Source organism: Trematomus bernacchii, unplaced genomic scaffold, assembly GCF_902827165.1.
Source record: "Trematomus bernacchii unplaced genomic scaffold, fTreBer1.1, whole genome shotgun sequence".
In the NCBI taxonomy this organism is placed as follows: domain Eukaryota; kingdom Metazoa; phylum Chordata; class Actinopteri; order Perciformes; family Nototheniidae; genus Trematomus; species Trematomus bernacchii.
The window spans coordinates 1-20,000 of NW_022987994.1; the positions used below are offsets into that span (position 1 = coordinate 1).

Here is a 20,000-nt window from a genome sequence, read left to right on the forward strand (position 1 = left end):
GAGAGAGAGAGAGAGAGAGAGAGAGAGAGAGAGAGAGAGAGAGAGAGAGAGAGAGAGAGAGAGAGAGAGAGAGAGAAAGAGAGGTAGAGGTAGTGGTAGTCGTAGTGGTAGTGGTGAATGTTTACAAACACCTGTGTGTGAAAACCCAGAGATGAAAGGTTACCATGGTGACGACTGCAGCACTGAGTTCCATTAAGACTGCATTGAGGTTTGTATCTGACAATTTTGCCACCTGTTAAAAAACTATGGCTCCTATAAAAAAAATACCAGACCGTGAGCATCAGGGAACCCCAATGAACTGATATATGTTGTTTTTTTTTGGTTTTGTGTGTAAAATGTGGAGATGGGAGCAGTTTGTCTAAAGTGTACTTCTCTCTGTTCTGAAGAAAGTTCCGGAAAGATTTAACATGGGAATCAATTGGGAGCTAGGTGGACTTTTTGTCTCTTCAAGAGGCATTTTGATTAATATTTCTTCTTACTTTTTTTTAATTTTCCAACCTAGGAGAGGTTTTCCTACGTTTTTCATGAAAAAATATGTCTGAGGAGTGTAGGGTTTGGGAATTATGGCAAGTTTAAAACATTTTTGGGGGAGCACTGCTGCACTCTGTTTTGAGATCAAAGCACTCTAGACTTAACGAGCTGCTCCATCCACACTAATGTTAAAATCTGAAGAAAGCCTCTTTACCAAGCTCCAAACAAAGTTAATTATCTCAAAAAGTGTAAAAGATATCAAAAATAAAAGTCAATTTTGAATAGCTGAAGGTGTTGTGATCATTTGAAAGTTGGAATGAAGTGTCTAGCTGAAATTATGTGGAAGGAGTAGCATTTGGCGCAAAGTGTAGGAAAAGAGGATTTGAAGGCATCTCCCATTGACTTCAATGTTAAAAAAAAGAGTTTAAAAAGCTGAATATTTCAAAAAGTATAAAATCTTTCAATTGAATTGATTGATTTTTTTTAACATGTTAAAAGGAAAAGTAATCATACAAATGGTGATACAATTTCATACATCTTACCAATCAAACACAGCGTAAATTCAACTTTAAATGTAGCCTACAATGAGCTCTTATTATCAACTTGGCCTACTTTCATTCATTTCTCCATTGAAAAACTGGCTCAACTTACCCCAAGGCCCACGGTTCACTTTACCCCAAGGCCCACGGTTCACTTTACCCCAAGGCCCACGGTTCACTTTACCCCAAGGCCCACGGTTCACTTTACCCCATAGCCACCATTTTAGAAAAAATAGCCTAGCATTAAAATTCAGAGTCATCTTTAGCTTAATGACTCACATGGTTTAATACGCTGCCAACACATGTTGATGTATATTTGTTTAAACCTGGATACATTTTTTTTGACATGACAGCCGATATAGCTGACATCTAGAAAATTTACTTTGACAAGCAAAAAAAACGTTTTTTTGTAAAAGACTTTACTTACCAGACCACAATGAGCATCTCTCTTTCATAGGCAATGAGAAATGGGAGGAGCTTGCATAATTTCTGGTCACGTGATTACAACTATAAGGCGTTGCCTGGTTACAGGGGGTGGTTCAACTTACCCACTGGCTCAATTTACCCCCTTCTCCCCTACAGATAAACCATAAAACGATATGATTGTCACCAAAACAAATACAGATAATGTTGAGCTTTTCAAAACAATAAATTCACTATGTGTTGTGTGTCCTCTGTGTGTGGTGTATGTGTTGTGTGTCCTCTGTGTGTGTTTGTATGTGTTGTGTGTCCTCTGTGTGTGTTTGTGTTGTGTGTCCTCTGTGGTTGTGTGTCCTCTGTGTGTGTATGTGTTGTGTGTCCTCTGTGTGTGTTTGTATGTGTTGTGTGTCCTCTGTGTGTGTTTGTGTTGTGTGTCCTCTGTGGTTGTGTGTCCTCTGTGTGTGTATGTGTTGTGTGTCCTCTGTGTGTGTGTGTGTTGTGTGTCCTCTGTGTGTGTTTGTATGTGTTGTGTGTCCTCTGTGTGTGTTTGTGTTGTGTGTCCTCTGTGGTTGTGTGTCCTCTGTGTGTGTGTATGTGTTGTGTGTCCTCTGTGTGTGTGTATGTGTTGTGTGTCCTCTGTGTGTGTGTATGTGTTGTGTGGCCTCTGTGGTTGTGTTTATGTGTGTGTGTCATGGTATGGTTGTGTGTATGTGTGTCATGGTGTGGTTGTGTGTGTCATGGTGTGGTTGTGTGTGTGTGTGTGTGTTTTCTGCCTGAAAATACGTAGCGGTTTTGAGATTAAAATCACAATTTCAATCAGATCAACTACAGAGCATTTATGAAACAGAGAAGTCTAAAAACAGAATGTTACTCACACAATTCTAGAAGTCACCAGTTGTTATCCTGTCAAATGGAGTTGCAGGTTGATTAAACGGTTCGCTCGTCACGCAAGGTATCACATGACATGAAAGGGAGCAAGGTCATTGGACAGACAAATTACAAATTCATTTAGGTTGCTTGGTTACTTTGAAGACTGCGTGAACCGGTCAATGCCATTGGGGTCCCAACAAATTAAAAAAATATATTTAAAAAAATATATATATATATTTTACGTTGCACCGGCTGCACCGTGGATAGTTACGCCACTGCCTCTGTGTGTGTATGTGTGTGTGTCATGGTGTGGTTGTGTGTCCTTTGTGTATATGTGTGTGTGTGTATATGTGTTGTGTGTCCTCTGTGGTTGTGTGTATGTGTGTGTGTCAAGGTGTGGTTGTGTGTCCTCTGTGTGTGTGTATGTGTGTGTGTGTGTTGTGTGTCATCTGTATGTGTGTATATGTGTGTGTCATTGTGTGGTTGTGTGTCCCTGCAGGCAGCACTGCCCCCCCCCCCTCAAGGCTCAGCATGGAGGCGGCTGACATCGCTGTCCTCGTCCTCTACTTTGTCTTCGTCATGCTCGTTGGGATCTGGGTAAAACTCTTCTGTTTCTGAACTCTGAGTAATGTGTGAGTCCCTCTGAGTAATGTGTGAGTCCCTCTGAGCAGTGGCGAGCCATCAGGGCCCTCTAGGCCCTCTGTGACGGCCTAAGATATTCTAAAAAATAATATTTCAAAACATTATTTTTTTATATATATTTTTTGTTACATTTTTCATTAGTTTTACCAAAATAACTTGATTTAATTGTATTTAAAATAACATTTCCAAAGAAATAAATCGATCGAATCTGCCTGTTCAGTTTCTGTTGGAATGTGAAGGGTTAAATGCCGTCTCTGCGAGTTACTGTGAAGACGGGAGAGCTTGTTGGTCCCTCTGTACATTCACAGAGGGCCAGCTATAGTAACTCAATGAGAGAGTAATGTCAAATGACAGTAAAATTGACCAATCATACCTTCCCTCTAAATGGGTGGGCTTTATGTTCGCGGACTTTATGACAAGTTCCGCCCGCTGTGAAGTTTATGCATGTGTATAGAGTGGCGAAGTCACGCCCATCTACTTCCGCTCCATGGGACCTTATTTCGGAAAAATGTATTGAAGTCAATGAAGAGAGAAAACTTATCTTTCGATCCCATTTGAATTGTGCCATGAATTACACATATGATGTTTGTCAATCTTAAAAAATCATTTCCATGTCAAAAAAGTTACAGTTTGTCGTAAAACTGTTGAAATATAAGACTATGAAAAATACGCAACTCGAAAGACTACAAATCCCAGAGTCGCGTAAGTGATGTCACAATTGTTTTCCTCCACTAAGAGATAGCTAAGATCAGCGCCATATAGATATAATCTATCTATATGGCGCTGGCTAAGATAAGATAACTTTAACAAGATGCCTGTGTGCTTAGTACCAGGTTGTTATCATACCAGCAATGGGTCTTGCTCGTTCTTTCGCTTCCCGTCTGATGAAAGGATGGCGTTATATTTGTGCCTCTATCCTGAGCACGCAATGAAACATGTTGAGCATAGAAAATGCTATTGAGCGCGCACTTGAACATTTTTGAGCACAGAGAAATATATTTTCTCTCATAAAACTCCTGCTCCGTGCGCAAGCAGACCGCTGCACGCGCTCTCTCTCCCTCGCTCGACCTCTCCACCCTGTGCGCGCTCAGCTTTGCCTGCCTGCTCGCTCAAGTTGTCACAGCGTTACAAATGTGCCACAAAACCAACCAATTGGTGAACTTGAGAAGGTCAATTCTGATTGGCTGGTCGTCTCTAATCATATCTTCTATCTGAGATACAAGAAGAGAGGGATTTTCGGGCTGTTGACGTTCTTATTACACAATCCATCGTTGACATTTACAGGACATGACAGACTCGAATGAAGAGAATAGTACGCCACAGTGTCAGGTGAGTTATACATTTCTAGTTTTCTGATATCACGTTATTGTTTGCAATGCCTTTGACGAAACCTTTTATCCGATCGTTTCAGATAAGGGTGAGTTTGCTAGCCAGTAACATAGCTATATGGGTAGTTTAAGCAAACAGCTAACAAACCGTAGCCTACATGTACATGAACCCTTCTGAGGTATTGATTACTTGCTTTAAGCATTAGAGGTGGCAGAATGACAAAACATGTTTCTCTCTCTATCACAATTTTGGGTTGACCAGAACCTGGACCAACTTCTGTTTCCTGTTCTACAATGGGCATAGAGCTTGCGTTAATTTTCAACCGGACAACTAAACAGATTAGGCTAGGATACCCGATAAAGTTAGCAGCACGTTAACCATGAACAGCCTATTAATCCGTTCTCCTAATGTTACTTCATCCAACGTTGTGGAATTAGAGAAAAGGGGCTTCGAAACGTGCTTTTATCAGGGGTGGAGGGAGTTAAATATTAGTTAAATATAATATTGGTGCGTGTGATTGTAGTGGGTGGAGGTGGTGAAATGAGGATATCCATTTTGGAGTTCAAGCTAGTATAATATAGTTAACGTTACACAATAATAAGGAAGATAGCTATTTTTGTGATACACGGCTATTGATATGGATTTAGAGTGCATATTTGAGACTTCCAAACAGTAAACAAAAACGTAACTTATGGGTGAGTGTTTTTAGCAGAGCCATATTATGTCCTTGTGATTCTGTTGATTATTACCTGTCTGTATTATGTTGCAGCTCAGCTGATTTTGGATTGATGGCAAAGGGAGAGGGACTTAAGTGAGAGTGAAAACACAAGGTAAGTTTAAAATAGGTCAGCAATTTCCCATCCTATAGGTTGCTAGATGTATCTAACCCTTTCTCCTGTCTTTGCCTCCCTCTTTCAGCACAAGAACCCCAGGGGGATTCAATGGAGCCTGAAGACCTGCAATGAGACCCTCACCCTGAGTCTCAACTCCCAGAGTTTTGCAAGCCTCTCCCTGTTCCTTATTTTTATTAAACCAGACATTAAGCTTCCCAATGGTGTGGTCTTCGTTTTGTGAAAAATATGATTGCCTCACATATGTTGTTGCTGTTGTTGTCTTTTGTGATAGTTAAATTGCTCCTGCTGACTTGAGCCAGCCATTCTTTCCTCCTCTCTGTGTCAGTGGGGAAACCGTACATTCATACTCCTTTCTCTGAGCGATTGGAGCATCCCCCAGGCAGCACAGCAAACCATGGGGGAGACTACTGTATATGCCAGGACAACACAGAGGAAAAGGCACTGACAAACTGCATGACATGCTATTCAATGTTTATAGAATTCCATTTATTTACAATGGATGTCCCTAAAACAACACATTTAACATCATCTTCATGCTGCTGCTAGTCCTTTGACTCATTGTGCTGTCAGTTGACAATCATTGATAGGCACCTGTCTGTCTCCTGTCCTTTCTGAAAGTCATAAAGAGTACATTAGTCATTTAGATTACTTAGAAATTATTCTAATCTGAATTTTGAAGCATTCCTTGCCATCCCCTACCTCTAAATATATCAATAAACATTAGGAAGTGATGCTCCTGACTACCATACAAGTTTAAGAAGATAATATTTGTTTTAAAGAATTCAAAGCAATAACAACAGCAACAGGCTCTGTAACCAAGGCAACGTTAGCCTAACATGTGTTAACAGGTAAGATAGCTGTTCACACTATCTATGTATATTTTTTACTTTTTGTAATGCTATTTTATTTCTATTTAACATGTTTACATTTTCGATTGTTTAATTCTAGTCTTTTAACTGTCTAATGTACAATGCCTTGTCTTTTGCTGCTGCAGCGTAAACATTTCCCCAATTGGTATCAATAAAGTACTTCTTATTTTATCTTAATCCTCAAATATTAGCACATTTTACTTTAAAAAAAACAAAACATATTGATGTAACTAAATACACATATCGGTATGTTGTATAAATATTGCAAATCAAAACCTTTATTGACCACTAATTACCAAAAATTGCATTTCTATCCTGTTATTAATGCATTCAAATCGTGATTCAAATGGCCCGCCACGAACTTCCGGGAACTTTCTGAGTCTCTCTGAACCACGTGACGATCAAGCATTTTGGACTTCCGCTGTCGCAACTCTTCTCTCTACTGGACCAGCCAATCAGAATTGACCTTCTCGAGTTCTCCGATTGGTTGGTTTTGTGGCACATTTGTAACGCTGTGACAACTTGAGCGAGCAGGCAGGCAAAGCTGAGCGCGCACAGGGTGGAGAGGTCGAGCGAGGGAGAGAGAGCGCGTGCAGCGGTCTGCTTGCGCATGGAGCAGGAGTTTTATGAGAGAAAATATATTTCTCTGTGCTCAAAAATGTTCAAGTGCGTGCTCAATAGCATTTTCTATGCTCAACATGTTTCATTGCGTGCTCAGGATAGAGGCACACATATAACACCATGCCAGGAGTGGCTGGATCAAGTTAGCTACCTAGCTAGTAGCAAGCACGTTAGTTAGCATTACAGCCTTAGCCTTGTCATTTGTATTTGCCTTAACATGAAGTAACATTAAGTTAACCAAAGTGTTAAACAGTAAGAGTAGTAGTCATATTTCGTGAACCCTTTGAAGAGTACTGTCACACCGGTGTGATCATTCTATAATACACCATTTAAGCCCGGGGGAGAAATGCTAACGCTAACGCTACATTAGCATCGGCGATCTTTTCTACTTCATGCTATCTGCACAAATGGTTGACATTAAACATTAACCTGTTACGCACGGCCCCCCCGGTACCGGGCGGATAAACGCGTCATTTGCAGGAAACAACGTCTAAGGAATCTTAATATTTAATAAAACTATGAATGTTTTATATCCATGTAACGGGAAGAAACTCAGCTAACTGATCTTTTTAATTTTTTTTCCAAAAAAACCCCACAATGCTAGCACTCAGCCTCTGAATTACCCACGAGCGAAAAAATGTAACCTAAAACGGCACCTAAACTCACAATAACTCCCTTATTACTTATCCTAGATGCACAGCCAACCACTCGTTTTTGGTCTCCTGGAGACACTGAATCGTTTGGTGCCCACCTCAACACTCAGTGATAAACATTTGCGACGCTATAAACGAAAGCGTACATCATAACATGTGGAGCTAAGTAGCTAGAAACGCTAACATGGCTTACTTTGGTCAAAACTGGTCTTCAATGGCATTAAAACGATAAACAAACGATGCTGCAGTTAATCCATAGGTTAATCCAATGTATCTGTGCCCTCTTTGAAATGATTTCTGATAATCCATAAGCAATAAAACTGCTTTTTCGTTTCCAAATGCCAGAGCTAGAGATAGCTCCACTCTAACCTAGATTTACATGCGCGCAGCCCCCACCTTTTCTCTTTACAATGAGTGTGTATGTGGGGGCCTCCCCCTTCGATTCTATTGGCTTTAACGGTCAGAAAGAGGTGTCAACCATCAAAATCGAGCAAGGGGGGCCAGAGATATGAAAAAAAAAACATTTTCACCCAAATCACCTCAGAGGTGGGGTGGTTTTGGCTAAACCTCTCTAAAAAGGTCAAATGTCACTTGTTTTGCATCAATCTTGATACAGGGTACTTATTATATGTTGTACTTTGGATTCCTAAAGCTTTTAGTCTACTAACCCATCATCCAAGGGTAGTCTTCACTATCTGTAAAAAATAATTTTTGGACGGACACTATAATTTACAGTTTTTTACGATGTAAAATCTGAATTTTCTTTAAAATAAAAAACATTTATATTGATTCTGACACTTCTACATCCAACTCACAGATGTAACCTTGCTTTGATAAAAGAAATTATTCATATAACCCTTTTAGAAGTTAGGTTGTAGTCATTTGTTTTGGGCATGTCTTTTTCGAGCCTGAAACATGAAAAACAGGCTTGGTGCTTAACAGGTTAACAGGTTAAAAAGACCAGGCAGTTCAGAGAGAATCAAAGGAAGGCAGGCAGGCAGCTTTGCATGACATTCTTCTGGACGTGTTTCATTGTGGTGATATTGAGGGTAGTCAATCACTTTTTTGACAAGACAGTAGTGACGGCCATCTTGGTGACGTGAGATGTAGTTGATTGAGCGTTTCACACAAAAAAATGTGTTACTTCACAGTTTTACGACACATTTCTTTTTTTTTACTTGCAAAATTATCTTTTAAATTGACAAACATCATATGTGTAATTCGTGGCACAATTCAAACGGGATCGAAAGATAATCTTTCTCTCTCCATTGACTTCAATACATAATTTTTCCGAAATAAGGTCCCATGGAGGTCCACCGGAAGGGGAGGGACTTCGCCTCTCTATAAAGTGGTGGTTTTTCGAGGGAAGGGGGGGGGGTCAGAGGGCCTATGTATAAAAGTCACGGCTCGCCACTGCCTCTGAGTAATGTGTGAGTCCCTCTGAGTAATGTGTGAGTCCTTCTGAGTAATGTGTGAGTCCTTCTGAACTCTGAGTAATGTGTGAGTCCCTCTGAGTAATGTGTGAGTCCCTCTGAGTAATGTGTGAGTCCCTCTGAGTAATGTGTGAGTCCTTCTGAGTAATGTGTGAGTCCTTCTGAACTCTGAGTAATGTGTGAGTCCCTCTGAGTAATGTGTGAGGCCCTCTGATTAATGTGTGAGTCCTTCTGAGTAATGTGTGAGTCCCTCTGAGCTCTGAGTAATGTGTGAGTCCCTCTGAGTAATGTGTGAGTCCCTCTGAGCTCTGAGTAATATGTGAGTCAGTCTGATTAATGTGTGAGTCCCTCTGAATAATGTGTCAGTCCCTCTGAGCTCTGAGTAATGTGTGAGTCCCTCTGAGCTCTGAGTAATGTGTGAGTCCCTCTGAGTAATGTGTGAGTCCCTCTGAGCTCTGAGTAATGTGTGAGTCCCTCTGACTAATGTGTGAGTCAATCTGAGTAATGTGTGAGTCCTTCTGAGCTCTGAGTAATGTGTGAGTCCCTCTGACTAATGTGTGAGTCAATCTGAGCTCTGAGTAATGTGTGAGTCAATCTGAGCTCTGAGTAATATGTGAGTCCCTCTGACTAATGTGTGAGTCAATCTGAGCTCTGAGTAATGTGTGAGTCCCTCTGAGCTCTGAGTAATGTGTGAGTCCCTCTGAGCTCTGAGTAATGTGTGAGTCCCTCTGAGTAGGTTTGGTTCTGTTTCATCGTAAAACATACAGCATACATCGTACTTCTCATCTGCTGTAAATGTGTGCATTCTTGTATTTCGATGAGTCCTAACCCAACTCTTCCCTGTCCTCCTCTCAGTCTTCGGCCCGGGCTAATCGCAGCACGGTTAGGGGCTACTTCCTGGCCGGCCGCTCCATGACCTGGTGGCCTGTGAGTAGTCCTCTTCATGTGCTGTTCACTCTACATAACATTACATTACATTACATGTCACTTGTTAGACGCTTTTATCCAAAGCGACTTACATACTCAATACTGTGTCCAATACCCACAGGAATAATTTGAGGTGAAGTGTCTTGCCCAGGGACACAATGACATGCTGATGGCAGTGGGGTTTGAACCTGTGACCACCTGATCCAAAAACCAACACACAACCCACTGCACCACACGCCTCCTATAACATAACCTGTCAACATCTGCTTGTATGTTTGTTTACCTCTCTGTGGTTCAGCTTTGTACTGAATACTTAAGATGTGTTACCCAGTAGCCAATCATGGAAGGTCATTGCTGACACAGGGAATAACAGTGCATGTATTTCATGTATTTAAAGTAATTAAAGTATTCAGATGCAGTTTGAGAATGACCATGAGTTATGAGACCATGAGCCCTGTAATTTCTTCTGATTGGTTTTCAGACTATAGGTCATGACTGCTACAATCACTATTCCTGACTCATCTACAGGCTCAGGGACCCTAGCATATTATGGGATATGTTTAAAGGGTTAAGAAGCAGCCATGCCATTGTGTCAGATGGATCCACGTGATGAATCACCTCTCTGAGTACAGTCGCTGATGTTGTTGTCCTGCTGTCTGCAGATCGGAGCCTCTCTGATGTCCAGCAACGTGGGCAGCGGCCTCTTCATCGGCCTGGCAGGAACAGGAGCCGCCGGGGGCATCGCGGTGGGGGGGTTCGAGTGGAACGTAAGGAACACAGGGTTTGACCTGGGGAGGGATATCCATCACCATGGATCCCATCAGTCTGCTGGTGGAGTGGGGCAGCTCTTCAGAGTTCAGGACTACAGTAACATTACATTTAGCTGACGCTTTTATCCAAAGCGACTTACAATTACCAATTACAGGGACATTCTCCCTGGAGTAACTAAGGGCTAAGTGCCTTACTCAAGGGCACACTAGTGATGATGTTCCAGGTGGGATTTGAACTCACAACCTTCCGATCTTCAGCCCACCTCACTATCCATTAGACCACCACTTCCCAATATGTCTTTAGTCCTCATCCTAGAGTGTTTCTGTGCTTTCATTCAGTGTGTGTGTCTGTCTGTGTGTGTGTGTGTGTGTGTGTGTGTGTCTGTCTGTCTGTCTGTCTGTCTGTCTGTCTGTCTGTGTGTGTGTGTGTGTGTGTGTGTGTGTGTGTGTGTGTGTGTGTGTGTGTGTGTGTCTGTCTGTCTGTCTGTCTGTCTGTGTGTGTGTGTGTGTGTGTGTGTGTGTGTGTGTGTGTGTGTGTGTGTGTGTGTGTGTGTGTGTGTGTGTGCACCTTTGTTAATTAAGAGGACTTTTGGTATGAATACACACCGACATTAGCCAGACATTTTGTATTAACAGGACAGGGTCGGTGTCCTGCTAATAAATACAAATTCTAAAAGCGTAGAAGTGTTTCTATAGGTGTAGAAAGCTTAAATACCCCAAAAAAAAAAAAAGACCTTTTTATCCACAAAACCCAGAAATTGTGTATTTTCTGTGTGTCAGAACAGCGCTCATACAGCTGGTTTTGGGTATTGCACCCGCTCATGAATATTCACACAGAAGGAGCTCTGATTGGCTGACTGCCGGATGGTCCTGACAATTCATGTTTCTGTGAAAAATGCTGTGTGTGTAATAATAATAATAATGATAATAATAATAATAATAATAATAATAATAATAATAATAATAATAATAATAATAATAATAATAATAATAATAATAATAATAATAATAATAATAATAATAATAATAACATAATAATTATTATTATTATTATTATTATTATTATTATTATTATTATTATTATTATTATTATTATTATTATTATTATTATTATTATTATGTCTAATACTACCTACATTTCATTGCAGTTTAGACATTTAATTATCAGGCTTTTGTTTAATACTATATTATGTCATTATTGTATAAAACAACAACAGAAGAATGGCTTGTGCCGCTGTTATGACGGTCAATGATAGTAACGGATAGTCAGCTAAAATGTGGTGGAAAATGTACGGGTACTGGTTAATGTTACGTAACATTACTACATAGGCTATGTACATTAATATGTGGGGTTGTGTTTTAATCACTGCGTTCTCAGCTCTACTGCTTATGTAGCAACTGTATTGTTTTCTCCGTACTCGCTATATAGTTCAGGTTAATCTTTCCACAGCCTGCAACGTAACCCTCTCACGTTTTGGTTCGCAGCTCCAGCCCATGCACCAGCCAGGCAACTTTTTAGTTTGCAATACCCCAGCGGGTAACCACGCAAATTATTTCTGTGTCCGGGCCCGGGCCGAGCAGGCATCATCATATGTCCGAAAAATAGGCAGAGTATCCGGATTACATGGAGCTCAGCTAAATGTTACAATAAATTATAATTTACTTTTAATAAGGTAACTTTATCTTTGTTTACATGCATCCAATCGTGAATGTATACATTTGCCCTTAATAATATCTTGACGTTTGGGAATCAGCAGTCCGTGGAAATTCACAAGGGGGAGGGACTCCCCGGACTGCGGTGACAGTCAGGGCATATTCACATTTCATTCGCCAGACGTGAGGAGAAGTTCAAGGTAGGACTGGTGTAAAAACTTAAATGACACAGCTAATATGTTATGTTTTCTTGTTTCGAGGCTTCTCACTGTTTTTATATTGGAAGCTTGTTGAAACTGTATGGAATTCAGTGTTTCCCCTAGGTTTACTGCTTTGGGGGGGGGGGGGGGGGGGTGGCATTAGGATATATTTTTTTTAAATCCTCTGGAGCAGAGAGAGGAGCTGTGGATTATTGTTATTGATTAATGCATCATTGTTTCTTAGGGTCAAAAACACTAAACTCACAACTTAAAATGAAAGCATGTAGTTTATTTAATAAAAGAGCACATGTTCAATGTGAAAAGTGACAGTAGATAGGCTATAGATTAGTTGCAATTTTTTTTTTAAACACCTTGAATTTCAGGCGGGGCGCAGCGCCCCTCCAAGACAATGGTAGGGGAAACACTGGAATTAGAGACACGTTTTAGGCTAAAACGTTAGCAGCTACGGATAATGCTAGCTTAATTGGGGACACGTGTCAGCATTCATCTAGTCAGTAGGCCTACATTTGAGTTTTTTATTCAAAATAATGTTATTTAAGGCAGTTTTTTCCATACATTTATTGAGCAAGCATTTGTAGATAATATTGATGAGAGTAATTCATCCTGGTAAGTTCCAATTCCATGTGAGTAAAACATTGTAAAAGTAGCATGCTTCACAGACATAGCTGTTAGCCCGTTGCTGCGTAAACAGTGAACTATGCTCTGATTAAGTTGATGAAATATCTCAGATATTTAGCGTGATTGCTGACTGTTACCTATGTTATTGCCGTCTTATAATCACAGCTTTCCATGTCTTACATTTGTCTGCACTTTTCAAGCTGTTAGCTGCTGGAAGCAGCCTGTTAGTTAGTCATCTGTTTCTGCATCTGAGTGTAAAGTACATTTAAACCCATACAATAACCTATACATAACAGCGTTAACACTGTGGTTGAGATTGTGAGGGAAGCATCCAGTGAAAACATGAAGCTGAACAGTTTATTTTGTTTATAGATGCCAAATGCACTGACTTAGCAGCCATTGTTACACATATTGAGCTGTTTCAGTGGCATGGCTTGCGTAGATAATCAAAGGGTCTGTTTTCTCACCAACAGTGAAAATGAACCCTTTGCTGGATATGGCATCAGCAAGACCCCGGAGAGCAAAGATTAAACCTAGAGAAGAGGCTGCACATTTTACATCCTTGTGCAAAGACAAGGATGGATTTGATGTGAAGTTCATAAATTCCTTCAAAGGTGAGTGACAAAAGTATTTGCTTACTATTCTTGTCATTAGCATGACAAATGTGTATTGTTGTTTAACCTCATCACTTCTCCTGACCCATCCTCTGATCTTTGTTAGGTCGAGGAGTGTTCAGCTGCCGACCCTTTCAAAACGGAGACTTCCTAATTGAATATAGAGGGGAAGTCATAACTAAATCTGAACGTGAACACCGGCAACAAGTATACCATAATGCATTTAAGGTTTTCATGTTTGACTTTCGTATAAATGGACAAGAGTTATGGTAAGTAAATATTGTAATGTTATTTCTAAATGTGTAGTTACCCAGACATACAAACGCTGCTATCTTGATGTTAAGTTGGGCATACAGTGTACATTTCTATATGTATTTTATCTAATGCTAGTTTGCTGTGGTTGTAATACTGTTAGTTTGTAATCAGAATTGTGTCCTTGCCCAATCAGTGTTGATGCTGCCAAAGAGGACAACTCCCTAGGGAGACTTGTCAACGATGACCATGTGAACCCGAACTGCAAAATGAAATTGAACAAAGTGGATGGAAAGCCCCATCTTTGTCTTTTTGCACTCAAAGACATCAGTCCCGGAGAAGAGATAGCTTATGACTACAGTGATTCTGATTGGCCATGGAGATGCAAGGTATTTACGAATGGTGTCTTGTATCAACACTCTGCTATGTAAATCTATCATTTAACACTATGTTCACAACAAACTTAACTCTGCCATGTCCAATATGTTAGTCACATGGAAAATTGAAATTTCAACAGTTCTATACAAAATGCTATTAATACAAAAGATGATTTTAAATGATGGCCATTGACTTGATGACCTGTTATTGAACTATGAGGTGGATATTGTGTGTTAACTCACAACAACAGGCAAGTAAAGCATTTGTGTACTACTCTGGATGTTTAGTGATTAAACTTGGTCCTTCTTCATCCACAAGATTTCCACTGAGGCAGAGACTCTGCATGAAGATGCTGCCATGGCATCTGAGTCCCACTATGATGACATTCAACAGGTGAGTTAACCACAGCTCAATGTTGGTATTAGTTACATGTTTCTTTCCAGTTATAAACCATGAAGACTGGATGTGAATGCTGAGGTTAGATACACAGGTCCTGTGTATCACTCTACTGGACAGCTTTAGACACTAAGAGGACTGTGTGTCAATGCTGTTTTTCTTCTGTTAAACTGAATGATCATACTCTTTAGATATGAAATACTATAATCAGTGTCTTTCTACCTGATTGTAATAACTCACAACAAGAGCAAGTGAAGCATTTGTGTACTACTCTGGATGTTTCGTGATTAAACTTAGTCCTTCTTCATCCACAAGATTTCCACTGAGGCAGAGACTCTGGCCGTTTCTCAATCGCGAGGATATTGGCTTCCAAGCCAATATTTCAAGGATGCTACATCATCGAGTGCCGCCGAAGGACTGTTGCATACTTGAAATTCTACCGAGGCCGCGTCCTTGGTTTGGGGGAAATTTCGAGGCTGCACATGGGTAGACTTCGCGTCCTTAAAATCCCCACAATGCTTTGCGCATGGACCAATTTCCCCAAATCTGTGGCGGAAGATGTAAAGTGGGGCCTCTTATATGACGCACACCTGCACACTTGCTAGCCTGTTCCACTCTTTGTTTTCCGAATGCCAGGAAGTATTCTTGACTCGCTTCTGAAGCAAGATGCTCGGCTCGGCTGTGCTACCAAGCAAGCATCCTCACGATTGAGAAACGGCCTCTGTATGAAGATGCTGCCATGACATCTGAGTCCCACTATGATGACATTCAACAGGTGAGTTAACCACAACTCAATGTTGGTATTAGTTACATGTTTCTTTCCAGTTACAAACCATGAAGACTGGATGTGAATGCTGAGGTTAGATACACAGGTCCTGTGTATCACTCTACTGGACAGCTTTAGACACTAAGAGGACTGTGTGTCAATGCTGTTTTTCTTCTGTTAAACTGAATGATCATACTCTTTAGATATGAAATACTATAATCAGTGTCTTTCTACCTGATTGTAATAACTCACAACAAGAGCCAGTGAAAAATGTGTGTACTACTCTGGATGTTTAGTGATTAAACTTAGTCCTTCTTCATCCACAAGATTTCCACTGAGGCAGAGACTCTGGGTGTTTCTCAATCGCGAGTAAAGCTGCTTCAGAGCCACTATTTCAAGCATACTACGTCATCGAGTGCCGCCGAAGTACTGTTCCAATCTCCAGCATACTTGGAAATCTTCCGAGCCCGGCGTACTCCGTTTGGAGAAATATCGAGGCTGCACATGAGTAGACTCCGCGGTCTTAAAATCCCCACAATGCTTTGCGCATGGACCAATTTCCCCAAATCTGTGGAGGAAGATGTAAGGTGCGGCCTCTCATATGACGCACACCTGCACACTTGCTAGCGTGTTCCACACTTCGTTTTCCGAATGCCAGGAAGTATTCTTGACTCGCTTCTGAAGCAAGATGCTCGGCAGACATGTGCTACCAAGCAAGTGTACTCGCGATTGAGAAACACCCTCTGTATGAACATGCTGCCATGGCATCTGAGTCCCACTATGATGACATTCAACAGGTGAGTTAACCACAACTCAATGTTGGTATTAGTTACATGTTTCTTTCCAGTTATAAACCATGAAGACTGGATGTGAATGCTGAGGTTAGATACACAGGTCCTGTGTATCACTCTACTGGACAGCTTTAGACACTAAGAGGACTGTGTGTCAATGCGGTTTTTCTTCTGTTAAACTGAATGATCATACTCTTTAGATATGAAATACTATAATCAGTGTCTTTCTACCTGATTGTAATAACTCACAACAAGAGCCAGTCAGGATACTCTCTATGGTGCACCTGTAAAAATTGCAGAGTATCCTGGAGTCCATGTTGAACCTCTACATTCTGCGGAGGATGAAGAGCCGCTGTTCTTCTATCAAGCTGCTATCATCTAAATGTCGGTGCTCCTTCAAATGTTTTTGATATCTTAAAATCACTCTCAGCAAAGGCTACATACATTTTGTTAATTTTGGTCCAAAGCGCCTTACAATAAACGACACAACATTGTAAGAACAAGAGCTGAGCTGGAACATTTACTTAAAATAAGCTAATCCACAGTAAGAGCTGCTCAGTAGGTGCACAACTTTAAGTATCACCTTTATTTTTTGTCAAGGTGCGGGTGTAGACTCCCTGTTTTTGTAATCATGTAATAACATAATAGCTGAAATGAAGATTGAATATTTACACAAATCTCTTGGTTAAGATGGATGTTTTCTTCTTCTTTTCTATCATTGAACACAAATGCAGATGAGAATGACAAGGAGCCTGGCAGGAGAGGGGACATGCATGAGCCACCTGGTAAATGTACACAAAATACTCTGCTACTACCAATGAGTCACTTTCTCAAGCATGGAGGTTAAACCCTGGTTCAGGTTATCGTGAAGCGTTAAACGTTAAAGCCATGAACTGAATTTTTCCTGTTAAACTGGAAGATTTGAGTTTATCATGACCAAAAATGATCAGAATATGGTTTCCTGAAACTATATTGTTAGATGCGTCTTTTTCCTGTTAAGAAGTCATTTAAAAACATTGTGAGGACGAAATACAAGTCTCAGAAAACTTGATCCTGTTAGTACTATTATTATGTCAAATACTAACTTTAAGCTGCTTAAGTAAAAAAAGAAAACGTAACCCTACATACAGAAGAATCATTCCTGCAAGCTCTGCACAGTTAGACTTACAGATGTTTAAATATGGCAAAGAGCAAGCATTAGCATTTGATCCCTACATGCTATTGTTCAGAACCAGCACAATATCAGAAATTGGAAGAAGGAAAGCCGGAAAGACAGTTCGATTCCTTCATCCCAAACCCATTTGTAGTTATAGTTTTAGTAAGTAACATAATACATCTTAAATAAAATACGTGTTAACGTGGTTACCATTGACTGATCTCTTTTTCTGTTTGTAGAGTCTCTTGAAAATGCTGTGGAGAGGAATCCCAGGAGGATGCAAAAACAGAAGTGGTCTCCAAAAGAGGTGGCAGCAGTTTTGAGACACTTTAATGCACACATTGCCAAGGGGAGATTGGCCACGATGATAGAATGCAGACAGTGCAAAGCAGCAGAGCATCCTATTCTGGCTGGTCGCTCTTTGCAAAATATTAGAGACTTCGTCAGGAACCAAGGCACGGCTCAGAAGAAAAAAGCACTTTAATCGAGATTTAATCGAACATGCAGTGAGGACAGTTCACAGTGAAACTTGTCATTATTATGTTACATGTAGGAGCGATGTTTTAAAGCTGTTATGTTAGGAGAATAAAAATGAAATCATTCCGGGGGCTGAGGGGTCGTTGCAGCAGATAGTTATATTGACAGATTGGAACTGGAACGGATCACTAACTCATAAACAAAACGTTGCTAAAACAGAAACTAACTACCGTAATAAGGTAAACAACTATCCACAATCCAATTTTATCAAAACAACTTCACACCCGCCGCCCTCTGAGCTGGACACATCACACAGGTGTCTGTCTGCAGCCAGGGGAGAGAGGAGGGGTCAGGGACCGTCTACAAAGTGCAACGCTGAATAAAGATACTATACTCAATAACTGCTCTGTTATAAAGCTACAAACATCACATTTTAAATCACACAATAATATACTGTTGCTTAAACTACACATGCAAGTTTGCGAAAATAGGTGGTTTTAGTAGTTTATTTGCAGTATTTTCTTCAGCGTTGCACTTTGTAGACGGTCCATGACCCCTCCTCTCTCCTCCGGCTGCAGACAGACACCTGTGTTATGTGTCCAGCTTGGAGGGCGGCCGGTGTCAGGTTGTTTTGATGAAAATTGGATTGTGGATAGTTGTTTACCTTATTACGGTAGTTAGTTTGTGTTTTAGCAAAGTTTTGTTTATGAGTTATTGATCCGTTCCAGTTCCAATCTGTCAATATAACTTCCTTGAAGATCTGCTGCAATGACCCCTCAGCCCCCGGGATAATTTCATCTATATTCTCCTAACATAGCTACTTTAATCTCGTAATTAAGACTTTATTCTCCTATCTTTTCTTTTTTGTGTGGCCCTAATCCTCTGTCGTACCAAGGTAATGCTGGAAGGAGAGTTATATGTTTAAAATAATAAAGATTTAGTCTTAGCTCAATTTTCATGTGAGAAAATGTTATGTGAAAATAACCATTAAACTTGGCTCATTGTTCACTGTGCAAGGTGCAATATGTCCTTTTGTATCAGCTTTTAAACGGTAATGCTCCAAGTAGATGAGCAGTCTTGTAGGGCAAATAGCATTTTGTATTAGTGATAAACCAGTTCGGTCACTTTGCTATAAAATGGTTATCGGTTCTTTTCATATCGATGATGTAATTGCAATTAGCAGTGCTGCAAATATAAGCATTTACTTGCAAATGGATTTAATTCGTCTCGGAAGACCTGCTTGTAGTATACCCCTCTGGAGAGTATTAGAATGTGGTTCTACATTTGCATGAAAACAACAGATTGCAAACAGGAGGCAAGCAATAACCAAAATACATTAACATACTTTTAAGCTATATATCTATGGTGCACTATATTGTCTATTAAAATATTACATCACAAATCAGGTATTCCTATGCTGTTGTGCAAAACATTTTGTCCGTTTATAAAAGGTTTGTTCTTGTAATGCACAATCCAACACGTTTGTGTAAAGTTATGTTCCATTTAATCATGTTAGTCCCTTTAATACACTTCAGTGACATGTTTGTGTGTTGTATAGCTACTGTCCTCACAAATAACCATTGTGTCATGGGCGGGGCTTATGCAGCTCATTATCTGCTGTCCTCATAATGAAGCATGGTGTCAGGTTGTTGTATTTTGAGTTGTGCTATGTGTATGGGACATTTGAAGTGGGATTTGTGTTGTATGGCTCAAAATAGATTTTTTGATATTCAAAACATCTTTGTAAAGCTAGTGGAAAGGGGTGTCCACCTAATGATGGAAAAAACGTGTTTGGGTCAAAGTGTCCTTTTAGTTCACAAAAACCCGCACGTGTGTGTGTGTTTGTGTGTGTGTGTGTGTGTGTGTGTGTGTGTGTGTGTGTGTGTGTGTGTGTGTGTGTGTGTGTGTGTGTGTGTGTGTGTGTGTGTGTGTGTGTGTGTGTGTGTGTGTGTGTGTGTGTGTGTGGGTGCAGGCAGCCTGGGTGCTGGTGGCTCTGGGCTGGATCTTTATTCCGGTCTACATCTCTGCCGGGGTGATCACGATGCCCGAATACCTGGCCAAGCGCTTCGGAGGCCAGAGGATCCGCATCTACATGTCCGTGCTGTCACTCATCCTGTACATCTTCACCAAAATATCTGTGAGAACACACACACACACACACACACACACACACACACACACACATAAACAATGTACAATCACCGACAGAGTAGACACATTTGTATTTGTTGTGTGTCCCAGACAGACATATTTTCGGGAGCATTGTTTATCCAGGTGTCG

At 40.6% G+C, this 20,000-nt stretch overlaps 2 protein-coding genes and 1 long non-coding RNA gene across 3 annotated transcripts in view; all 3 read left to right on the forward strand.

Moving 5' to 3' along the window:
* The first annotated feature begins 2,790 nt into the window (after positions 1 to 2,790).
* The window catches only part of LOC117472049 (sodium/glucose cotransporter 4-like), a 29,599-nt gene continuing 12,389 nt past the window's right edge, over positions 2,791 to 20,000 (forward strand). Inside the window, exons 1-5 of the mRNA XM_034117202.1 lie at positions 2,791 to 2,897; positions 9,557 to 9,628; positions 10,291 to 10,395; positions 19,693 to 19,857; positions 19,962 to 20,000. The exon at positions 19,962 to 20,000 is cut by the window's right edge and continues 67 nt beyond it. Coding sequence (XP_033973093.1) covers positions 2,832 to 2,897; positions 9,557 to 9,628; positions 10,291 to 10,395; positions 19,693 to 19,857; positions 19,962 to 20,000 — 447 coding nt within the window. The 5' untranslated portion in view covers positions 2,791 to 2,831. The remainder of the gene's footprint in view (positions 2,898 to 9,556; positions 9,629 to 10,290; positions 10,396 to 19,692; positions 19,858 to 19,961) is intronic.
* On the forward strand, positions 5,064 to 5,319 carry LOC117472051. The gene is made up of 2 exons (XR_004554849.1): positions 5,064 to 5,101; positions 5,190 to 5,319. It is a non-coding gene; the product is annotated as an uncharacterized LOC117472051 (long non-coding RNA).
* Positions 13,709 to 14,870, forward strand: LOC117472050 (N-lysine methyltransferase KMT5A-A-like). Its single transcript, XM_034117203.1, has 3 exons — positions 13,709 to 13,773; positions 13,953 to 14,145; positions 14,453 to 14,870. The coding sequence occupies exons 1-3, from the start codon at positions 13,739 to 13,741 to the stop codon at positions 14,534 to 14,536; spliced, it is 312 nt and encodes a 103-aa protein (XP_033973094.1). The 5' UTR covers positions 13,709 to 13,738; the 3' UTR covers positions 14,537 to 14,870.

Excerpts from the sequence above, each read along its gene's own strand:
- LOC117472050 (XM_034117203.1), top strand. The coding sequence starts at position 13,739 with ATGTTTGACTTTCGTATAAATGGACAAGAGTTATG. Across the intron at positions 13,774-13,952 it reads ATAAATGGACAAGAGTTATG|TGTTGATGCTGCCAAAGAGG; the intron begins GTAAGTAAATAT and ends TTGCCCAATCAG. Across the intron at positions 14,146-14,452 it reads ATTGGCCATGGAGATGCAAG|ATTTCCACTGAGGCAGAGAC; the intron begins GTATTTACGAAT and ends TTCATCCACAAG.